This window comes from Sipha flava, unplaced genomic scaffold (genome assembly GCF_003268045.1).
Source record: "Sipha flava isolate LNK unplaced genomic scaffold, YSA_version1 104_pilon_pilon, whole genome shotgun sequence".
NCBI lineage: Eukaryota > Metazoa > Arthropoda > Insecta > Hemiptera > Aphididae > Sipha > Sipha flava.
The window spans coordinates 925484-950059 of NW_020271718.1; the positions used below are offsets into that span (position 1 = coordinate 925484).

Here is a 24576-nt window from a genome sequence, read left to right on the forward strand (position 1 = left end):
TTTTTTTTTTTATGAACTGCACAACATTTAAATAAGAACTGCACATTATATGTACAAATGCACATTAGCACAAGCTCTGCTCCACACTATGCATTTTTCGCGTTTCGTAGAAAAGGTATACACACAATGCATGTTTCGTGTTTTTCGTTTTCTAGTATAATATCTTGCGCCCTTTGATTTCGTCAATTTTACCGTCTCGTTCGCGAAACACAGCGGAACAATTTTCACGAAAAATGTTTTCGTGAAAATGCTATACAAACTATTCACGAAATTCAACGAAAATGTGAAAACATGAAAAGCGAAACATTCATAGCGTGGAGTGACCTTTATGTTAGTATTTTAACACCAAGGTATAAGGGTAAAATTGGAAACAGTAGATTAAAAATACTAACCGATAGACAATTAATTTGAATTGCAACTGATCTTTTTAAGTATTTGAATAATTTTTTAATTATCAAAATGTTCATTCCTATGACAAAACTGACATTGCTTGGACAATTTGTTAATATCTGTATCGTAGTAATAGAACAGTAATTATAATTGAAACTAACAAATTATATCAATTTTTTTTGTCTATTTAAGCATATTCTAAAAATAATTCATGGTTCAACAAACTTTTTCTGGTATATTTCTTGAGAAAAAAAAATAACAAAGATAAGATTACTATCATTGGAAAATAATCAATGGAGAAAATGTCAGTTAACCCTTATCAAAAAATATTGTACTGTTAATTTTACAAGAAAAACGGTTTGAAAAATTTAAATAAAGAAAACAAAATGAAATATACATTTAATTGTATTTATTGTTTTTATTTAAAATGTTCAATGATGTTATAACAGAACAAATAAAAAATAAAATGTTTTATTTATTCGAATAATTTAACGTTTACTAGGAGCAGAATCATTGTTTTTCAATATCTTTTGTTTTAAATGTTCTTTGTAATCTAAAATAGTAGACTGCCATTTCGTAGCTTTACCATTTTCACAAATCCAAATTTCTTCAGCTACCTGTTATAAAATATATATATAAGTAAAATTATTGACACATAATGTTTAAAAAAATAATTTGTTAGAATATTAAAAATCATTAGAATAGTAATATACATTTTTAAAATCCTTGATTGAAATTTTAAGTAATTTAATATATGTTTCATTTTTTTTTTTTACTACTATCAATGTATTTTAATTTTATTTAAATATTTTTATAATCATAGTAAGAAAAATTAAAGATATTTAGTTTACCTGAGAAATTAATCTGAAGTCGTGGCTAACTAAAACCATGCCACCATCAAAATCATTTATAGCATCTGCTAATGAATCAATTGTCTCCATGTCTAAATGATTGGTAGGTTCATCAAGTAGTAATAAATGAGGAGTTTGCCAAGCTAAATAAGCAAAAACAACTCTACATCTCTGACCATCACTAAGTTGACGAATTGGGCACACCTGGTAAAAGAATTTTTTTTAAGAATTGAGCACCTTATTATTTTGTTGGTCAAAAGGTCATGTGTCGTAATCCACAAAAACATAATTTTAAAAGAGACACTTTGAACGTGTTATCAATATTTATCATATTGGTTTATGACGTTTAATAAACGATTAATATTAAAATTCAAATAGTTAAATCGTACAGTGGGTTGCGACAGTTGGTAGAACACAAGAAAATTGTATGAAATTTAATACTTCGTTAAAAACCTATTTTCGACCAAAATGAGGGTCACAACAATTGACCTATAGACCAACAATTTATTAGAGAGTTAACCAACTTGTTGCCTTCCAGTTAAACCATAGCGTCCAATAATCTTACGCATTTCTTCTCGTTCTTTTACTTCAGGGAATGAATTCATCATATATTCTAAAGGAGATAAATCCAAATCAAGGAGTTCATGAAGATGCTGATGATATCTAGCAATTCTTAAATGAGAATTTTTACGAATCATTCCTTCGGTAGGGAAAAGCTAAAAATAATTACATTTTATGAAAATAAATAAATAAATTAAAACTTAATAAAATATTATACTTACTTCACCATAAAGTAATTTTAGAAGAGTACTTTTACCAGCTCCATTAGGTCCAACTAATGCAAGTCTTGTATCCAAATCAATACCGAATTCCAAATTTTTATAAATATAAGGAGAGTCATCATTATACCGAAAACTTACATTCTAAAAACCATGATAAATAATATTAATTAGTAACTACACTCCGAACTTATATTTGATTAGTTTTAAATTTAGTTATTAAGTATTTTAATATGTAAATAATATAAATAAAAATTATTTTTACATAAAATGCAAAAAAAAAATAAGGCCCGTTCTTACAATGTTCAGTTAGTGTTGGTTACCTATCCGTAATGTCGTTAGTTACGTACCAGTTACAGCAATCCATTCTTACAATCTTCGATTAAAAATCATATAACTATCCGGCAGTTTTAATACAAGTGAATTCCAAGACAACCGCCCATTAACAAATTGTAATGTTCTACACATGCATAGGTAAGCATTGAATTCTTGAGTTATCATTTGTTATTGTTGTTCTTTATACTATCTGATAATTTGTTATAATGTTATATTTTCTTGACTGTTGAATTTATAAAACCCAATATTCTTATTTCTTATAAGACATAAGCTATATTATTTTATATAGATATAAGTTATAACACATTATAAATTTGTCAAAAAATAATAGTAAGAAACTCTGATGGAGTAATTTTTCTGTAACAGAAGAGAATATATATCATGATTGAGTTGGCTGCTAAATATGTAAAATAATATGGCATTATTTTCAAAACGTAAGTTTTAAATTATAACAAAAAAAAAAAAAAATTGAACAAAATTGTATACACTATACTATAACTGTATGATCAAACTCCAATGTCAAATAACAAAAAACCAATAATTACTGATTATAAAAATTATTATTGATGACACTAACAGATTTTAATTAACTGGAGGTTAATTGGCTGAATTCAGTCGGTTAAAATATCCGTTAATCGGAGACTAATTAACGACATATATAAGAATCAACTATCCATTCAATTTTTGTAAAACTGCTGGTTAGCGCTAATCAATACTTAACCAGGCATTGTAAGAACGAGCATAAGAATATAATATCCATATTATCAAAAAATATTTATACATAAAGAACCATAAATATTTAATATTATTGATTTTTGTAATACATAATTATATTTTGGATTAAATATTTTAAAATCCTTTCATAATCAATTTCATTATGTATTATATATTATTTCAAATATACTTCACTCTTAATACATATGTATTTAAAAATTATTCTATAAATATTTACCTGAACCATAATAACTGGTGGTGGAATAGTTCCACAAGATGGAAAATAAAATGTAACTAATTTGTCATTAGTTACTTTATCAGTTAAACCTTGTGCAACCATTTTTGCTAATGTTTTTTCTTTACTCTGAGCTTGTCTAGCCAATTTAGCGCTTCCGTGACCAAAACGTGCAATATAATTCTAAAATATATTCATACATTTTAAATTAATAGATAGTTAATACTATGTTAAATAAAAATCAAAGTTTGATTAAACACGTTCACTGCGAATCATTTTCATATGCATATAGCTTGATGAGTTGAAAAATTAATTTTTTTTCATGATGCAAATATGTCAACTGTGTTACCAAATTATTTTTAATGTAGATGTTATGATAAAGATAATATCACTCATACTCAATCACCTAAATCGTAGATACCTAAAGAATGTAACGAATGTAAAATATATCAAGAAGATGCAATTACGAGTCGTCTGCGTAATTAAAATGCGTCATTCACAGCCAACATGTTAAATGCTAAATTAAATTTAAATTTACTTTCATATGAGCAATTTGATCTTGTTCCCAATTGTATTGCTTCATCTGATTTTCTAATTGTTCTTCTCTCGTACGAACAAAGGCATCATAATTACCCTAGAAATATATATATATACATATATATATTAAAAAATGTAGTTATTGATCATATTGTGTTGTATAAATAATTTATACATACTCCATAAAATTTAAGTCTTTTTTTATCCAGATGAATAGTATTGGTACAAATACCATTCAAAAAATCTTGAGAGTGAGATATTATCACTAAAATTCTTTTATATCTGAAATTGCATTTATAACATAAGTAAACACTAATAAATCAAGAAAATATTTTATAAATAAAAATACCATAAATATAATGAAATAACATTTTTCCAATATCGGAATATATTTTTCAATCTCGTATATATATATAAGAAATATAAGTTATGTCATTGAATAAAAATAATATTAAAATATTAATGCAATCATTTTTTGTAAAATACTTTTTATTCATTAAATATGGTTAGTTTTATTAGATTGATGGATAACTTAAAACTGGTTAAAAATAGTTAATTTTGCTTAATATTATTATACATACGATTTCAATTCTTCTTCAAGCCAAACACATGCATCTAAATCCAAATGATTAGTCGGTTCATCAAGTAACAACAAATGTGGTTTGACATATAATGCCCGAGCTAAAGCAATTCTCATTCTCCAACCACCTACAAAAAAATAATAATAAATATAAAACCAAATAATTAATCATCTAAATGAATAGAATTATTTATGATAAATTAAAAATTATATTGTTTACAAAAAATTACCAGAAAAATCTTTTGTTTTTTTGTTCTGCATCTCTTTTGAAAAACCTAAACCATGTAATATATTGGCAGCTCTAGCTTCAGCTGTATCAGCACTAATGTCATCTAATCTTTCATAAACATCCATTAATTGTTCTTGTGATTCTATTTTAAAAATAAGTAATTATTTATTATTAATGCATTATAAATATAATTAATTAAAAAAAGTAATTTACCGTCATCGGGACATGCTATTAATTCGTCAACAAGTTTTTCTAGCCTTATTCTTTCTTGATCTACTTCCATAACACATTTAAGTGCAGATTTTTCAGATGCTGGCATTTCTCTAGTCAAATGAAAAATATCAATTTGATCAGGAATTGGAACTTCTCGATTTCCTAATACTGATAATAATGTTGACTTTCCTGAGAAAATAAAAAATATTAATTCAAGTAAAACAATTATAATAAATAATAATGAATTATTACTTACCACTTCCATTTAAACCTATTAAACCATAACGGCGCCCACAATTCAATTCTAACATAGTGTCTTGCAACAATTCACATCCATGAAAACTTATTGATAAATTATCAATCTTAATATCCCTAGACCTTGGATGAGACGCTAAACTACCAGTACAAGCTCGAGCTTCAGCATTCAATTTAGCATCAGCTTCTAGCTTTTTACAAAGCAACTCTAAAATTAAAAAAAAAAAAATTATATTAATGTAAATATACTTAGTATTAAATAGTACTGGAACCACAACCTAAAAAGAAAAATAATTAATTATAATGAGAACAGACTAGATTTTGATAATTTTTGTTTATAGTAATAATCAAGAAAAGAATTACCATTCATCATGAAGTATTGAAAATATGTTAATCAAACCAAAGTATAAGCTTGTAGTATAACTCAATAATAATTATATATTACAATTTAATAAATAAAATATTTGTACTACCTTCTTCACTAATAGGAACATTTTCTTCACCATTTACTCCATTTTCACTTGCTTTTGTTCCAGCTGGTTTAATATTTTGTCTTGCTTTGGCGGCATCTTTCTTTTTTTTGCATTTGTCTCTTTTTAGAATCGGATGGCATTCTAAGTGTAATAAATTGATAGTTAAAAGTAAATGATATGAACTGAATACATTAATTCATCATTGTCATAATAAGAAGGGATAGGTAACAGTAGTTATATATTATTTACTTAAGGTAATGACTATTATTTTAATAAAAACTTTCAAGACACTAAAAACTTGCAATTTGTACAGTGGATATTACCTTTTCATTAAAATATTAATAAATTAATGCCGAAAAATAAGTAACTATAATATAATATTATGTGGTGCTACATTCAATGGAAATAAATCCAATACATACAGGCATTGTTGAATTTCAAAAGTATCGACATAAAGATTTACCGAATTTTTAGTAGACTTAACATACACTTAACATAAGGCAGTGCTGGAAGTAGGGCAATTACGTAGGTACCATCAGTCGTACATAGTTAAGAAAGAAAACTACACGCTCTTACCTGATTTAGTACGGTTGACGGTTGAACAAGACACAAAACAGAGAACTCGGTAAAATAAAAACAACGGTAATCCTGGTAGAAGACGTATTCACGTATCAATTTTTTTTTTTAAAAGTAAGACACGAGCTTTATTTCCTCTATATAAATTTTGAAACTACAACCTGAAGTTGCGTACAATATGTAGTAAACGATAAGAAATTAACCTCAAAAAAAAAATATGATTTTATTAATTTTTAATAAGAATAAAAGTAATTTTATAAGTTAATTTATCCGTGGTTTTTGATTTTTAATTTTTGTCACGAAAACGAACTGATTTGATCAAAACGATCATTATTTGTGCACCGAGAGAATCGTAGGTAATTATAAATTGTTTTCATTAAAATTTTCAAAATGCCTACATTTGCGACGTCTATTGTCCAGCAACACGTTTTTTCTTCCACGAGAATAGCGCAGAGAGTAGCCGATTACTGGGATTTTAAAATTTAAAAGAAGCGGCTGGCCGGCCGGCGTCCGCTTGGCTGATTGTTAACTACGAGTCATGGAAAGTTTACCAATTGCGCTTTAAACATTCAAGGGTCAATATACCAATTGCGCTCTAAAAATTTTAGAGTCGATAGACCAACTGCGCTCTAAAAATTTGACATTACCTAAGAAAATTTATTAGTTAGTTGCTAACCGATTCTTTTACGAGTATTTATGCATAATATATTGTATTATTATACAGTTTTACAGAGAAATAGGTGGTTATATCATAAAGTTATAAGATTTTTGAGATTAAGAATAATAATAATTTTTTAAATAATAATTTGAGCATGAAATTACAATTTAGAATAATATAATTTGGTTAGTTTACAGAAAAATATATTTGTTCATTTGGTCACAAGTTTGATTGTTTTAACGACTGTTTTTGGATTAAAATAAAGATTGAATGTTGCAAATTTACTAATCAAAACTTGAAATAAATATTCGCATGTACTTGATAGCATTGTTTGGCAGTAAAGAAAATATAAGTTGAACATAGTGCCCATTTTTCAAACCATGTATCGTAAAAAGTTGATAAAAATATTTAGAACAAAATTCAAATGTTCCATCAACAAATATTTTGTCACAACTACATAAAATTTATTTAATTTGATTTTATTTTATTCCATTTTTTAAGATAGTACATTTTCGAAACTTAAACTCGTCAAGAACTAATAACGGTTTACCTTTTTCACTAAGAGCTTTTGTAAAACGATTCATATTTTAACGTCAATGTGTTATTCTATTTACGATATATTGTGTGCAACGAAACAATTAGACTGAAAAAATATATCTGATGATAATGAAAACTTGTTTTCGTCCACCACTCAAATGCATACTTCTGTATGCAAAATTTATTATATTGTTCTTTTTTTTGTTTTATTATTATTATTATTATTAGCATTCGAGGGCGCCCTGCTTAAAATATATTATTGTGCCTTTTGTTTTTAATTTATTATTATTATACTAACATTGATCCGATACCGACCGTAAGCAATTATTGTATTAATTTTATTTATCAATAAGTCACTTTACATTGTGGGCCCTTCAATTATCATAGTAAATGCGACCTACTTTCCGGAAGTCTCTGGGCCGGACTGTGTGGTAGGTAACAGGTACATTGTGCTCATCATTATAGTAGTTTTGGCTGTTTTTGATAACGGACTTTGTTTTTCGGAGTTTAAACGTTATTGAGATTTAGAAGAAACGACTTCAGTCCAGTTGTAATTGAAAACATCATTATTACCGGAGTAAGATGGCTGATTATTATGTGTGTGTTTTTTTTTTGCACGGTATTTTGATTGATAATTTTAATTGGGGAGATAGTTTTAGTTATTTTAATATTCATTTTAATTGGGTGTTGTTACGTAAGTGAAAGTTATGCGGTTGGAGGACGGTTGTATTTACGTATATGGGTTTGAGTAAATAAAATACTTACAAAAAGTCGTGTCTTGGGGTTTTTTGGCTCCAGACGGACAGTGATTTTCTTTTTGTTAAATAACGTTTAAAAATTATTGTTTTTTTGACACTTTTTACAACAAAAACGGTTAAGTATTTGGTTTGAATTTTAATTAAATAGTAATTAACGAGTCATTTAGATGCACACATTACGAGTGCGGGACATCGAATGAAATTTGGTTTTACAAAGAAAATATTGAAGAATTTTTTTTTTCTAGACATTTCCATTAACTACATTTTGAACTCAGAATAGAAGTTTTAATGCTAAATACTATAGGGGAACACGGAGAAATGTCACGCACTTAAGGAAAAAACGATCCTGTGAGCCTCAAGTATGTCACACTGATTTTAAATAATTTCCATTATCTTTATTGATATCTTAGTTTAAGTTTTTTTGAATTCTCGGGACTTAACTGTTTTTTCGTTTTTTTAAAAAATCAAAAAAGAAAAAAACTTAAATGCGCATAATTACCCAAGGTACGGTGTAATGATACGCACTATCATTTTTATTTTGGGGTAATTATGCGCACAATTTTTATTATTGAATAATATATGAGGTGATCGTGCGCATTTAGTAATTTCTAATATTTCAATTAATAATTTAATTTAAATGTGTTGGTATAGTGTTAAGAATTGCACAAATTATAAGTACGAATTATATATAATAAAAATACATTTTAATTATTAAACCAACCAATAAAACCTTTATTTTATCACAATCATAATCAATTGAATATACTTAATTGACAAACTAAAATTAACAGTAGGTTGATAGTATGAACAATTAGAACTTAAAGGAAAATGTAACATCTTTATATAATAGTTTATTCACACTAAATAAAAAGTTTAAAATTAATAAAAATAAATTTTTAATAACTTGTTCTTATTAGATAACAATATTATTATATTAATAACTAAACATCTTAGATATGTGAATATATGTTTCAGTCTCTTTATTACTATATACATATATATTTAAATACTACTATTATTTAAATTTAGTCTTTTAAATTACTTAACGCATTCTGTTTCTTGACAAAAGTCGCAAATGAATACCGCAGCAGAATCTAATCCTGTACATAACGCATGTGCCCAAAGTCCACATTGCCTACATCTATACCACATTTCCTTTACTCCAAATTCGCTACAAATAATACATAAGTTATCATCCTGAATATTTGCTTGCTCTTCATCCATAAAACTAACTTACTTGTCGTTTTCCAACACGTTTTGGTCGGTTTGATTGTTTTTTCTTTTTTTAATTTCTTGAATATTTTTTGCTTTAGAGATATACCAAATAAATCTTTTTTTACACATTTATTTAAATCAATAGCTTCTTTTTTAATTTGTTTTACCTCCAACTGAATTTTCATGGGTGTTTTTGTTAAAATTATTGATGCGCCTAGACGTGAATTAATTTTTTTTAGATTTTGGTTTTGGTTGAGGAATTGGACAAATTTTAGAAATAGTTTTTCTATAAATGTTTGTAGATGTTGATGGTTGGTTTTGTAAGTTGGAAACGACATTTTCTTGCATAATAACTTGAGGAGTAACATTTTTTGTTTCCAAATTATCATCTGTAGATTCTATAGACGGGGATATATTTGTAGCTTCATTGATAATTTGGACAGATTGTACAGAGTTATTTATATTGATGTTTATCATTTCTTGTGCAGAAGCAAAGTCGTTACTATTAAACTTATTAGGATTAAATGGGAATATTCCAGCAGCTTTGAATCCTGAAAGTCCTTTTTTCCATAGTATCAACTCGACAGTAACTTTTGTTAAACAGAGAAGACAAATCATACATGGTAATTTTTTCATGTGGATTAGACTTTAAAAATAAATCACATTCGCGATTAAATGCATTTTTTAGTGGTCCGAAAAATGTAAGATTAAGGGGCTGTAACTTATGAGATGTATGTGGAGGCAATGTAACGACACAAATACCATTTGCCTTACAAAATTCATAAGCTTGAAGTGAAATATGACTACAGTGGTTATCCATAATCAATAAAACTGGATCTTCGGAAGTTGGTTTAACACTTTTAGAAAAATGTTTTAGCCATTCTAAAAATAGTTCACTGTTAATCCAACCATTTTTGGAACATGCATAAATAGATCCAACTGGTCCACCTTTCTCTAAAAGAATGTTCATTCGAGTCCGTGGGTATATAAACATTGGTGGGACAAATGATCCAGCAGCATTCATACAGCATACTGTTGTTACATTTTTACCTCTTTCCCAACTAATCAAAGAACCAACTTGTTTTTGTCCTTTTGGGCCTAAAATTTTTGAAGGTTTTTGGACTGTTGTTATCCCAGTTTCGTCAACATTATATATTTTATCAGCTTTACCATGTAATTTATATTTATTTAAGCATTGTTCTAGATTTTCATAGAATTTTTTAACATTGGTCTCATTAAATGATGTAACTCGACTTAGACTTGTACCCTCTGGTTTTCTTAAGGAAATATTTGGATGTCTTTTCATAAATAGCTGAAGCCAATCGGGACCGGCTAGTTTTGTGTTTTTATTAAATCTGTGCGGAATATGATTTGCTTCTGCATACTCAAATGCCAGTCTCCTTAACTCAATTGGAGTTAACCCATAAAAAAATTTAGCCATTTTTAAAATTTGATCAGCTAACTCTAATTCAACGTCATAGCTAAAAGTTGGTTTCCTACCCAATTTAGGGCCACCGATATTTTTATTTTTTAATCTAAGGCGAAGAGTTGATTCTGGTATATCAAAAGTCCTACTGACGGCTCTTATTTTTTTCCCAGACTTAATAGCTAGTAGGGCAGCATGTAAAGTTTCAGGTAACCAAGAAGCATGTTTACTTTGTCTTTTATATGTTCTACCCATGTTTATTAAAAATGTTTGTCTATAAGAAAAATTATAATAATAAATATAATTTAAAGTAAACATTTCGAATATTTAAAATAGTTTTAAAATTGTATGAATATTTTGGTATTTAATATTTTTTGTCTATATATATTATAATAATTAATATAGATGTTTTAAACAAACATTTTAATTGATTGAAATGATTCTAAATTATCATTCATATTTTAAGTAAGGGGTAATGATGCGCATTTGTAGTGCGTATCATTCCCCCAGAACAAATGCGCAGCATTAACCCATAATACTTTTTGTTATAAAATGATTTATTATCAAATCTATAACACGTACAACTCCATAAATATATATTTATTTTGAAGTATGGAAAATTATCTGTACAGTGGTATTATTGGTTATATAAAGCAATTAAACTAACTAATACTTACAGTTTTTATAAAATCTTCAATAATTAGATGAAATTATGTGATTTTACGTTTTCTTAAATTAACGGAAAGATAGTAATTGTAACGTTATCAAATTTTGATCAATTGATAAAATCAATCAGCTAATTATTTTTAGTTATTATCAAGTAACCTCGAATATCCCTGGTTTAGAAGATATCGATGTGCGCACCATTACCCAATGCGCACTATTCCCCCGTGTTCCCCTAGTGAATTTAAATGGCTAGAATAAAGTAGATCTTGTAATGCTATTTTTTGCTTTAAATTTATTAATTTTGCAAAGAATTGAAAAAACAGGAAATTTAATAAAAACTGAATACAACAATTGGAAAAAGTATATTTTTTCACTTGAGTATTTATTTATATAACTTAAAATAATTATTGCTTATAAATTATAAATCATATAATTTTTTTTAGTGTTCAAACTAGAAAAAGAGAATTACACCCTGAAGTAGTTTTCATTCATCGTATGGCCCATAAATTGAATTTGGTTATAAAATTTACTCGTAGAACCATAAGGTCTATATACAAGGAAATTATATCTATCCAAAGTTTTGACACCAATAAAACAAATTATAATTATCAATATTGGTTTTCTCGTGCATATTACGTATGTTATATTGAATGAAATTATATGACACTTTAAGTTAATGATTTAAAAGAGAGTTAAGCACTTGAAAATTCAATAGATTATTTAATTTAATTTGAATAAAAGCATAGTGTTCCTTGATCATTACTAAGTTTAAGTCAATTTTAATAAATACATATAAATGAAATATAATAAATGTTTAATACTTTTATAATTGTAATAATTTATTTATTTTATTAGGCAATGTTTTCTATTGATAAAGAAACATTAAATATTGGTATAATATAAATAATATTTAGATGTATTGTAATAAATTCAAATTTATTTCAGAATATAAGTAAATAAAAAGGTTTTTTTAATAACATATTTCTTCGTAGTAAAAAACAAAAACAAAAAAGTTTCCGAAATTCTTGTCCAACTCTTCGACCCTCACAAGACTCGTCGATGGTCAAATATTTGATCGGACGGTGCGGAGAGCATGACTGTGATCGACAACAACTACGTTTCGATGCACGACCAATAGGATTTGCGGAGCTTTTATAAATCGAATACCGCCCACATCCGACCACCAAATTTTCCGTTCTCAGGTATTTAAAAGGACGGCCTGAAGAACACGACTGTGATCGAAAACACTTCTGGGTGGATGTACGGGTCGATATTACTTCAAAAATGTTTCTGTTGGAAATCGTTAAGTCCCGGTGTTCGATTACCTGGCTCTGGTTTTCATATTCGCATATTCTATATTTCACCGACCGGCATTGGGAGGAAGAATACGGCGAGCGACTACGTTTGAAAGTGCAGGTCGAATTCTCCCCGTTGTAGTTGTAAGTGCTCGAAATCCGCGATACACGTTTGGCTAACCGATTATTATGGGACTCGTCTACAATCAAATATTTAAACGGCTGGTGCGGAGACGATGACTGTGATCGACGACGACTTCGTTTTGGTGCATCAGTACGATTTGAATGTTTATTACTTGTAGAAATCGAATATGAGATCGACCATGTTTCTGGATCGATTTACGTGTCGTTCTTACTTCAAAAATATTCCTGATAGAAACCGGAAAGTCCCAGTTTTTTACTACCCCGTCCTCGTTGTGATGTTCGCATATTCTATATTCAGTGACAGGGCTCCCGATCATCCCCTTCTTAGTCAGCAGATTATCAAGTATTTCGTCCATGGTAGATAAAAGTTCCACAAGGTATGAAGTTTCAGAGCTGGACGCCTGTGCAGTTTTCGCTTCATACAAAGCGGTTCTTAGGGTACTCCTTAAGAACAACAGTGTAGATTCCGTCGAGTCGTTGGAGTTTATTTTAGGAGTTGAGGGAGACGTTTGATGCTTCCTTTTCTTCCCAGAGAGGTCATTAATCATCGAGCTGCATTGGGGTGTTGGGCTTGTTGCTGATGAGGCATTGCTCTATTGGCCTGCCGAACTACCGGTTTTCTTTATTTGGACAGTTAGAGGACTGCTGTTTTGTGTTTTCTTTATTGTATCCATAAAGTTCCCACGAGAATCAAAGGAAATGGGGGTCCGCCGCGCCAGAGCCCCAATTGGCGTGGTAAGGCGTTCGCCACGTTGGGACCGTACGACAAACAACTTCCGGGACCAATTAATTAAAACCAGCCTCGGCCACTCTCTGCCAAGTAAGCTCCATTTACGGTCATGAGGGGTTGAGTGGAGGCCAATTTGCTGTTTGCAAGCGGGAGATGCCCAGTCCTACCGGGTCCAACCAACCAAGGTAAGAACCGGGACTGCGGTGGTTTATAGTATCCTTCTGGGCCCGTTTGTGAAGTGTTCACAAGTGGTGCCTACCTTGCCGACCCCAACTATTTAAAGTAAGGGCCGAGTCAATGTAGCACCGGGGAGTTTGGCCCCGGTGAAGCTTGTCCGCGACCGATTATTCGCCCAATCTCGAAGGATTGGCTTATTTCGCGGCTACCCTGCATATCTGCAGGGCGTTCCCCTATCCGCAACCTGGGGATGCGCCCGATAGTAGCTCATGCCACGGGAATTTAAAATAGCCACTGGCAGCACCTACGTGGATACGGTGAAGGAGATTCGAAGATCAAATGGCCTCACTCCCGAAACCATCGGCTCCAGAGTGACGGGCATGAGGAAGACCATATCGAATCTATGGCATCAGCGAGGGACAACGATCACGGCTAACCGGAACGAGTCTCCAGATCGACTGATCATTGATACCGAGTCGGGAAGATTTCATATCAATAACAAAATTCTAGGCCGGCGGGCGTACGCCGGGGCGGGAAGAATGGTGCACAGGAAGTGATAACCTACCACTATTGTATCGATAAATTGTCGTAATAATTATATTGTAACTTATTGAATTAAAACAATAAACAATGGTGCCAATGGAGAAGTATTGGGATAACCATTTCCCCTAATGGCGTCGGTTCAAACATACAAAAAAAAAAAAAAAAAAAAAAAGGTACATACTTATATTGTATGATATTGGATATCAATCGTACAACACTAATACCGTCTTGGAACGAAGATTAAGTTGAATACAAATAATCGTAATAATGATAATATATAATATACTTATAGGAGCAGAAAAAAATTTGAAATTTAGGTAAACGTCGAATGGTAAGAACAGACTTGCGATAAATTAAAAACACTCTTTCATTTCTGTGGAAATAAAAATGCACAACTACGTACCTAAAGTAACAAACATAAATCAATACTATAAATATGTTTTTAATTTTGGCCAACAATCAACATACGTACAATAGTATTTTATTAAATGTATTCAATTACACATTTATTAACTGATATTAAAAATTTTACTCTTATTCCTTATTTATAGGGGACTGACGAAAATCGTTTTTCGTGTTCATCATTGATCGAAACTTTGTAAATTTATGTTGCTTTTATACGAATTAATTATGCCAAGTGCTAGAATAAGAAATAATATTATTCTGAAAACTAATTTCACTGCTTTCTTAAAATGTCACGCTGTGAAATAATTTTCACTAAAGTTAACATGTCATTATAATATTATTTAAATATAACGTACGTTTTCAATTCTATAGTTAAGTTTTTACGTACACCGCGGAGCCGTAAAATCTGTGAACAATCCAAATACAGGGGGCGCAATTTTAATGAAAAAACTTAAAAGTGCTAAAGCCCCTCTATCATTTTCATGTTCCTTTATGGTTATTGATACCTGCAACCCGTACAATTCAACAATTACTAAAATATTTCTGAATTAAAATAATTTAAAAATTATTGTTTACTTTGATTTTATATCTTTATTGAACGTATAACGTATTACCCTTCTGTGTCATAATATTCAAAATGAGATAGTTATAAATATAAATTAAAGTAACATTTAAAATTCCAACTATGTTCTATTATTTGTTGTATAGAATTCCAAATACTGTATATTATTGTTGGTGTGATACATATACATATTACATATATATATACATATTTCAAAAAAATAAACATGTTACTCTTTTAAAAAAAGTGATATAATACTACGATAAAATATAAATTAAAACCATTAACAAAATGTCAAATTATTTAATAATGAAAAATAGACAATTTAAACTTTGATATCTTTCACTCCTATTGTCTTTGTGGAAGGACATATTCAAATTTTAGGTAAAAAAAAATCATAAAATTTTGAAATTTAATTAGAAGTACTACTTAGACACTTCTAAATAATATTTAAACAAAAAAAAAAATATTAAGAAAAAAAATAATTCTGGGAGTGAAAGGGATAAGCTGTAAAATGACTGCAACACAAAAATGTGCCATAAAGTTAGAACCAAATTTTGGTTTAGAAGAATAAAAAAAAAAAAAATTCAAAAGAAGTGTATCCTAATATTCATTGTTTACATCAAATAGCCATATTACTGTCCATCAGTTCTGCATCATGTGAATGATCTTTGTTATATTAAAATAAATAATATTATTATACGACATTATTATTATTATTATTATTAAACGACATATTAAAATTAAAAAGTTGTTACTAATATCGGAGAATTGAAAATTTAAAACTACCTCCAAATTCTGGCTACGCAATACAATTTGAGTCCGATTCAGTGCTAAACATACAAGACCGGCTTTTGTATTATCTACACTCCGTCTAAGACATAAAGTTAGACTAGTTGCACTGTATTTATGTTAATTTTGTAAATGTACTTTCCAATAATTATTGTATTAGGTAAGTTAATAACATTCTAAAATAATAATTACTTACAATACGTTATCCGAATATTCATTCATAGTATAAGTGTCCATAATTTCTTTCTAGGTTAGGTTAGGTTAGGTTAGGAAATGAATCGCAAAATGTGTTGGTAAGCGCATAACTCAACAACGCCTGGACCAATTTGGCCAAATCTTTTTTTCAAATGTTCGTTGAAGTTCAAGGATGGTTTTTACGGCGAGAAAAATTAGAATTATTGCTGGAAAAACCCTAAAAATAGCCCTTTTCTTTTTCTAATACAAATGATTTGTAACTAAAACGTAGTCAATTTGAGCTTTATTGCTATGGTATAAAGTTCATATTAAACTAGCTGGTTTACCCGGCTTCACCCAGGAGGTATTCAACTATTATATATAAAAAAAATGAGAATGAAAAAAATACTATTTTCTTATATTATACCTTTTTTATTTATATTGGCTTCGCAACTTCTTATCCAATTCTCATACAGTTTTTTTTAAATGAAAGAGGATATCACGGTAATAGGCATAAATAAAGTCCGATAATGTTAGTCAATAATTAGTTATCTATACATATAATCCAAATACCACTGACTCACTGATCGCTGTATCTCAAAAATTATTAACTACTCAACGTAAGTTTATCGATAAAAATAATCTCATGCATCGCGCGTACACCAATACTCCTATTTTATTATAATGAACGATAAAATGCACACCGATAACATAAACCAATACACATACAAATTCTATTTGTAGAATTAATTTGGACTTGCGTATAAAGTTATAAATATAGTTTCGATTTATTCTTATCTACACGACGACGACGACGAACAAAAAGGATAGGTTGCAGGTAGCTGGAAACCCGCGGACCGCCGTGCCGCACAATACGTATTGGCAGTTTAATGTCGCGTTCCGAACCTCGCGTTTCTTTTGTATTAGTTTCGGCACGCGAGATAAAATGCATCAGTTTCCACGTCATTACATCAGTCAAACAAAAATCGTGTTACCAACAGTGTTTTATTATTTTTAAATAAATAAAACAATTCGTACGGCTTAAAAGGATTTGACTTCAAGTCATATCAAATTTAAAAAAAAAAGTTGTCTGTTACCTAATCTACTGAGTTTGCTTTTGTCAACTGATACACGAAACAAATTCGTATATCGTGTTTTGTGCAGAGTGTTTAGTTAGTTAGTGTTTGTTTAGTTCGTGATTAGTGAAAAAATAATTTATATTTGATATGCCTCCTATAAGACGAAGCAATTTAGGTAGAAGAACCAGAAATGCTACAAACCAAGCTAATTACCGATCTAATCGTACTGCACAAGAACGTGACGACGGAAATGAACGTGAAAGAATTCGGATATCACAAACGCGTGAAGCGCGAGCGCGACATTCAACTAATAATCGCGCAAGTTTGAATCGAGCTGCTTTCAGTTACGATGTGTCAATTGACTACAGTAACTACCAATGTGTTGTTATTGGTTCTATGAACTCGGTTTGCTCACACTGTAAGGCATTAAAATACAAAAACGAAGCCAATGGATTGTGTTGCGCAAATGGTAAAGTGAAATTGATACCATTGGATCCACCACCAGAACCATTGTACTCATTGGTTTCAGGAATAGGAACAGATTCTATACACTTTTTGACACATATCCAACAATATAACAATTGCTTTCAAATGACTTCATTTGGGGCAACAAATGTAGTTCGGGAAAATTGTATGCCAACTTTCAAGGTATGTATTATAGCAGTTACTCATAATTATTTTAGCGAACAAAATTTTCTGTCACCAAAGTTAAAATGTGTCACTAATCTTCAATTTCTTAATCATTACGAAATATATCACTTAGTCATCATATTATATGGTGATTCAGTTTCAGTGACACTTTTATTATATTTTATATTTTATAGATATTAGTTAAAACTAAATATATACTTTTTAAGATCAAATATTATTTAAGTTTGATCACTGACAATCCATTAATTTATACCACACCATAATATTTTTTTTTTATTTACAGATACAAGGGCAAATATATCACAGAGCAGGTTCACTGTTACCAGTGTCAGATAGCGACAACAAATTCCTGCAAATTTATTTTATGGGCAATTCACCACAAGAAATTGATCTGCGTTGTGCACATAACAATTTAGTAAAGAGGTCTATTGTAGAACAATTACAAACTTTATTTCATCAACACAATCATTTGATTATATTGTTTAAAACTGCCCTGGATCTGATGCCATCCGATAATCACAAAATTGTAATCAGAGCTGATAAAACACCTGCAGGTCAACATACAAGACGTTTTAATGCACCAACTATTGATGAAGTTGCTATCGTTGTAGTTGGAGAAAACTTGGAATCCCGTGATATTGTTTTACATCGTCGGAATGATCAATTACAACGTATAAAGGAAACACACCGCTCATATGATGCACTGCAATATCCCATTATATTTTGGCAAGGTGAAGATGGCTACGATTTCTCAATAAAAATGATAAATCCCATTACAGGTAACTAAAATATTAGTTTAGCTATGGCGATAATGTCTCAGTCATTATATTATGTATTTTATTATTAAAACAAAATCTATTTACAGGTTCTGAAACCAACAAAAAAGTCAGTTCAATGAACTATTATTCATACCGCCTAATGATTCGGGAAAATGAAGATAATCACATATTGAAATGTCGGCGATTTTATCACAAATATGTTGTTGACATGTATGTTAAAATTGAAACGGAGAGATTAACATTCATCAGGTTGAATTAAACCAAACTCCGATCTGAAGAGTATATTCACCTTCGAGATGCGATTAATACTGATGGAAATGCACAGAATGTCGGTCGGATGACTATTCTTCCAGCAACATATATCGGAAGCCCTCGGCATATGCACGAATATGCTCAAGATGCCATGTCGTATGTTCGTCATTATGGTACAGCAGATTTGTTCATCACATTTACATGCAATCCACAATGGATAGAAATCAAGCAGGAGTTATTCTCTGGGCAATCACCCATTGATCGTCATGATATTACAGCCAGAGTCTTTAGACAAAAGTTGAAATGTGTTTGGTGAGACACGCTGCTGGATGTATTCTGTGGAGTGGCAGAAACGAGGATTGCCACATGCACACATTTTGATTTGGTTGGTTGAAAAGATAAGGCCAAATGAAGTTGATGCAGTGATATCAGCTGAAATCCCTAATGTACAAGTAGATCCTGGATTGCATGAGGTAGTTATCAAAAACATGATACATGGTCCCTGTGGAACTCTTAATCAAAATTCACCGTGTATGATGGATGGTAAATGTTCAAAACGATATCCACGGACATTAATATCGGAAACAATTACTGGTAATGACGGTTATCCATTGTATCGTCGCAGATCGACAGCAGACAATGGAAAATCAACAATTGTCAAATTAAATCAACAAGATATTGAAATAGATAATCGTTGGATTGTTCCATATTCACCCATTTTATTAAAGACATTCAAAGCACACATCAACGTTGAATCTTGCCATTCAGTGAAATCTATTAAATACATTTGCAAATATGTAACCAAAGGGAGTGATATGGCTGTGATTGGAATTGGTGCAGAGAATTCCAATAATGAAGTTACCCAATACCAAATGGGCCGCTATGTCAGTAGTAATGAAGCAGTTTGGCGAATATTTTCTTTTCCTATTCATGAGAGACACCCTTCTGTTGTTCACTTAGCTGTGCATTTAGAAAATGGACAAAGAATGTATTTTACAGCACAGAACGCAGTACAAAGAGCTGCTCAGCCACCATCTACTACATTAACCAGTTTTTTTGAGACATGCCAAAACGATGATTTCGCACAAACATTGCTATATTCTGAAATGCCAAAATATTATACCTGGAATCAATCCTCAAGGAGATTTATACGACGGAAACAAGGAAAACCAGTTCCAGGATATACAGATGTATATTCCACCGATGCGATTGGCCGGATTTATTCAGTACATCCAAGCAATGATGAATGTTTTTATTTACGACTGCTATTAGTCAATGTACGTGGTCCAACATCATTCCAACAGTTACGAACTGTTGATGGTGAATTGTGTGGATCCTACAAAGAAGCCTGTCAACGTTTGCAATTGCTTGAAAATGACGCTCATTGGGATCAAACTCTCAATGATGCTGTAATATCATCACACGCTCATCAAATACGAACATTGTTTTCTATAATCATATCTACATGCTTCCCATCAAACCCAATTGATTTGTGGATCAAGTACAAAGATTATATGTGTGATGATATTTTGTATCAAATACAGAATAGAATGGGAAATCCAAATATATAAATCAGTGAAGAAATTTACAATGAAGCATTGATTTCAATTGAGGACATGTGCTTGATAATGTCAAACAAACTATTAATTCAATTAGGCCTGACCGCGCCCAATCGTCCAATGCATGACGCTTTTAACCAAGAGTTGCATCGAGAAAGACTGTATGATCTCAACGCTTTGAAAGAATTAATTCAAACAAATCTTCCACTGTTAAATGAACAACAGAAGTATGTATTTGAAACTCTTATGAAAGTAACAAATGATGAAACTGGAGGGATTTACTTCTTAGATGCACCTGGTGGTACAGGAAAAACTTTTTTGATTTCATTAATATTAGCAACAATTCGCTCACAAAATAAAATTGCACTTGCACTCGCTTCGTCGGGAATTGCAGCAACTTTGCTTGAAGGTGGTCGAACAGCCCATTCAGCACTAAAATTGCCATTAAATATGCAAAGCAATGAAACTCCAACCTGCAACGTTTCGAAGAACTCTGCAATGGCAAAGGTTTTGCAGCAATGTAAATTGATTGTTTGGGATGAATGCACGATGGCACATAAAAAATCTTTGGAGGCTTTGGACAGAACCTTAAAAGATCTACGGAGCAATAATAACCGATTTGGTGGTGCAATGATTTTATTAGCAGGAGATTTTCGTCAAACATTGCCGGTGATTCCACGATCAACGCCAGCTGATGAACTCAATGCATGTCTAAAGTCCTCCAGTTTGTGGAAACATGTCAAAATACTTCATTTAAGCAAGAATATGCGTGTCGAGTTGCAAAATGACCAATCTGGAAACATATTCTCTAAACAACTCATTGACATTGGTAATGGCAAATTTCCTATAGACATGTTGACTGGCTGCATTAACTTTCCTCAAAGTTTTTGTCAGTTAACTCGATCAAAAGATGAACTTATTCAGAAGGTGTTTCCAGATGTTTCTCAAAATTACAGAAACCATGATTGGTTGAGCGAACGAGCTATACTGGCTGCAAAAAACATAGATGTAAATGAATTAAATTTCAAAATTCAAGAACAAATTACAGGCGAATTGAGGATATATAAATCAGTTGATTCGGCTACTAATCAAGATGATGTAGTCAACTATCCACCGGAATTTTTAAACTCGCTGGATTTGACAGGATTGCCACCTCACAATCTTCAATTAAAGGTTGGATCGGTGGTTATAATGTTGCGAAATATCAACCAACCGCGTCTTTGCAATGGTACACGGTTAGCGATAAAAAAAATTACTAAACAATGTGATAGAAGCAACTATACTCAAAGGAAAGTATAAAGGAGAAGATGTTCTCATACTGCGCATCCCAATGATTCCGACTGATGTGCCATTTGAGTTTAAACGACTACAGTTTCCAGTGCGTCTTGCTTTTGCTATGACTATAAACAAGTCCCAGGGGCAATCATTAAGTGTTTGTGGTATTAATCTAGAAAACCCATGTTTCTCACATGGTCAATTGTATGTTGCCTGTTCCCGTGTTGGAAAACCATCAGATTTGTTTATCTATGCGCCAGGTAATCAAATAAAAAACATCGTATACCACACAAAGCACTACAATGATAATAATAATAATTATGATTCACATGATTAACAATAAAGTGATTACTTACTTTTAAATCCTTATATATGTTTTATTTAATTATTTTTTATTCACAACGCCCTATCACCAGGGTGACGGTTCTGTTCAGGAGAATTTTTTTAAAATACGTAGGCACAAAAACTGCCACATTACAAATCTTTTTGACAGGACGAAGTCGGTCAGGTCATAAGTGTCCATAATTTCTTTCTTAAATAATAAAAATTTTTTCAAAAAATAATAAAGTGATGTTTATAGGTTGAGATTTAAAACAGAAGTGAAGAATCGAAAAAATAATAAACAAAAAACACAATTAATCCGTTGCTGGGGACAATTTCGCGAATATTGATTGTCAATAATATTTTAATTTTAGCCATACACTAAAATATATTCAGATATAATTTATTTAGAGGGCATTAAGTCATTTTTTATATTGTTTCAATCCAAATTTAAATATTTATTTTTTCATTTAATGTTATCTCAATGTTACATACCTATAACATACCAAATGTAATTTTTATTTTATTACAAATATATTTTTTCAACCAATAGTTTTTATAAAAAGAAGAATAATTAATGCTCATTTAACTTAATATTGTATATGGATACATGATGCGAATCAACAGAATTTATTTTAAATAATGTTTATATTGTAATATATAATATGTTCATTTCGATCTGGAGCAAACCCTATAAATATATAACTATTCATCTGTATCTTTAGCTCGTTGAATAAAACGTAAAGAGTTGGCAATACCAAATATGCAAACAAATTTAAATATATAATAACCAATATAGATAACTATAAAATATAATATTGATTATGTTTATAATTAGTATCTGAGCTCAAGAAGCCGCCCCAAGATTTACATGCTATTAGGTTAATATATTATGTAACTACTATACAGAAATAAATTATGATCAGTGTTGAGACCAGATAACAAAAATTGATCTAGATAAGATACAGATAATTTCATAAAAAATTATCTAGATCATAGACCAGTGGCGTATTTATGGGGGGGGGGGTCTCCAGGGGTACTGGACCAGCCGCCAGCCACCACCACCCGATCGTTCGCATGACCTATTATACCCCCTTCACTAATTTTTTCAATCATGCTACTTTACGTAACATTTTATTTTTTTTCTTCGATCATCACTATTTTTCAGGCAAATTCAGACAAACATTATGTAATAGATGTAATTTAAAATTACAAATACCTAAATTCGTTCCTGTTTTTCTACATAATCTTTCAAACTATAATGCATAAATCATAACTGAACTCGGCTAACATGATAATACATTCATTGTAATACCAAACACGATGGAGAAGTCATTTCGTTTTCAAAATACATAAGTAACAAGTTCACCATTTGATTCATTGATTCATATATATTTATGGCATCAAGCTTATCTACACTAACATCAACTTAATAACACCTAGGTTAGGGTTGCCATACGTCCCGGTTTTACGGGGACACTACCGGTTTTTAACCAAGTGTCCCGAGAAAGTGTTTCGGGGCAGGGATTTGTCCCGGTTTCAAAATTTTACTCAATAAAATATCAAGAAAATTGAAAACAAAAGAAAGGATCGGCTTTTCACGGTAGAAATTGAAAATCTCGTAACAAAACTTGAGAACGAGGAATTATCAATAAAACTAATTTTGAAAGTTAATTTGATAAATTTGATGTATTTTGACACAACTATTTAAAAAAATGTAACAATTCAAATCAACATGTAACTCATTTAAAATCAATGTTATGGATAACATTAGCCCCAAAGATAATAGTAAATTGGGAAAATGTCAAAAAATCAGTAATCTTTATAAAAGCTATAATGTCAAACAATCTTAATTTTGATGAATAAATGTTTTTCGAACAATTCAAAATGTTTGAAAAAATTTATCCACAAAATGACGAATGGCATTGTCAAAAAATAGAAAATAAATGGATATATATTTTCAAAATATTCACTGATAACAATCATGCATTTTCTGAGCTGTTAAAAATTGTTTAAATTTATTTTTGTTTTGTCGGGTTCAAATGCACTGATGAACAGAACATGGACAAATACAAGATAATAACTAGATATAAAAACGTGCTTCAAATAATAACATGCAATAATATATCCTATGAAGAATTTTACGACCAAAGTTTGGGAAACGAGTCTTTATTAAAACAAGTTTATGGGTCAGTCAAATATGTAGTAAAATCAACAGAAGAAATTCTGAACCCCAAAAGATTCGAAGACTATGAATATGAATTATTATGATTATTATTATTATTATTATTATTATAATGTTTCTATACATAATTCATTAAAAAAAATATATACATTTTTTTTCTTTTATATGGCGATATATATATATTTATAATACTATATATGTTTAATATTTATCCATTCAAAAAGT

The 24576-nt window shown here is 30.3% G+C and overlaps 5 protein-coding genes across 5 annotated transcripts; 3 read left to right on the top strand and 2 right to left on the bottom strand.

The window, feature by feature from the left end:
• Positions 1–845: 845 nt before the first annotated feature.
• Positions 846–5732, bottom strand: LOC112683704 (ATP-binding cassette sub-family F member 2-like). Its single transcript, XM_025554855.1, is given in 13 exon segments — positions 846–1007; positions 1242–1445; positions 1766–1957; positions 2024–2164; positions 3309–3488; positions 3844–3939; positions 4022–4124; positions 4424–4550; positions 4653–4793; positions 4865–5053; positions 5121–5327; positions 5593–5698; positions 5700–5732. Coding segments are annotated over 13 exon segments (1848 nt in total). The 3' UTR covers positions 846–878.
• Positions 5733–9561: 3829 nt separating this feature from the next.
• LOC112683809 lies at positions 9562–11017 on the bottom strand. The gene is made up of 3 exons (XM_025554981.1): positions 10603–11017; positions 10000–10500; positions 9562–9926 (listed from the first exon to the last, which is right to left on the bottom strand). Exons 1-3 carry the CDS (start codon positions 11015–11017, stop codon positions 9562–9564), a joined length of 1281 nt encoding a protein of 426 aa, XP_025410766.1.
• Positions 11018–19340: 8323 nt separating this feature from the next.
• Positions 19341–20582, top strand: LOC112683818. Its single transcript, XM_025554991.1, has one exon. The coding sequence runs from the start codon at positions 19341–19343 to the stop codon at positions 20580–20582; it is 1242 nt and encodes a 413-aa protein (XP_025410776.1).
• Positions 20583–20639: 57 nt separating this feature from the next.
• On the top strand, positions 20640–21816 carry LOC112683828 (ATP-dependent DNA helicase pif1-like). The gene is made up of 2 exons (XM_025555000.1): positions 20640–21743; positions 21811–21816. The coding sequence occupies exons 1-2, from the start codon at positions 20640–20642 to the stop codon at positions 21814–21816; spliced, it is 1110 nt and encodes a 369-aa protein (XP_025410785.1).
• Positions 21817–21863: 47 nt separating this feature from the next.
• Positions 21864–22182, top strand: LOC112683836 (ATP-dependent DNA helicase pif1-like). Its single transcript, XM_025555007.1, has one exon. The coding sequence runs from the start codon at positions 21901–21903 to the stop codon at positions 22180–22182; it is 282 nt and encodes a 93-aa protein (XP_025410792.1). The 5' UTR covers positions 21864–21900.
• Positions 22183–24576: the final 2394 nt, after the last annotated feature.

Excerpts from the sequence above, each read along its gene's own strand:
- LOC112683809 (XM_025554981.1), bottom strand. The coding sequence starts at position 11,017 with ATGGGTAGAACATATAAAAGACAAAGTAAACATGCTTCTTGGTTACCT. Across the intron at positions 10,501-10,602 it reads TTCCTTAAGAAAACCAGAGG|CTGATAAAATATATAATGTT; the intron begins GTACAAGTCTAA and ends TACATGGTAAAG. Across the intron at positions 9,927-9,999 it reads AAATGCATTTAATCGCGAAT|TTACTGTCGAGTTGATACTA; the intron begins GTGATTTATTTT and ends GTTTAACAAAAG.
- LOC112683818 (XM_025554991.1), top strand. The coding sequence starts at position 19,341 with ATGTATTCTGTGGAGTGGCAGAAACGAGGATTGCCACATGCACACATT.
- LOC112683828 (XM_025555000.1), top strand. The coding sequence starts at position 20,640 with ATGTCAAACAAACTATTAATTCAATTAGGCCTGACCGCGCCCAATCGT.
- LOC112683836 (XM_025555007.1), top strand. The coding sequence starts at position 21,901 with ATGATTCCGACTGATGTGCCATTTGAGTTTAAACGACTACAGTTTCCA.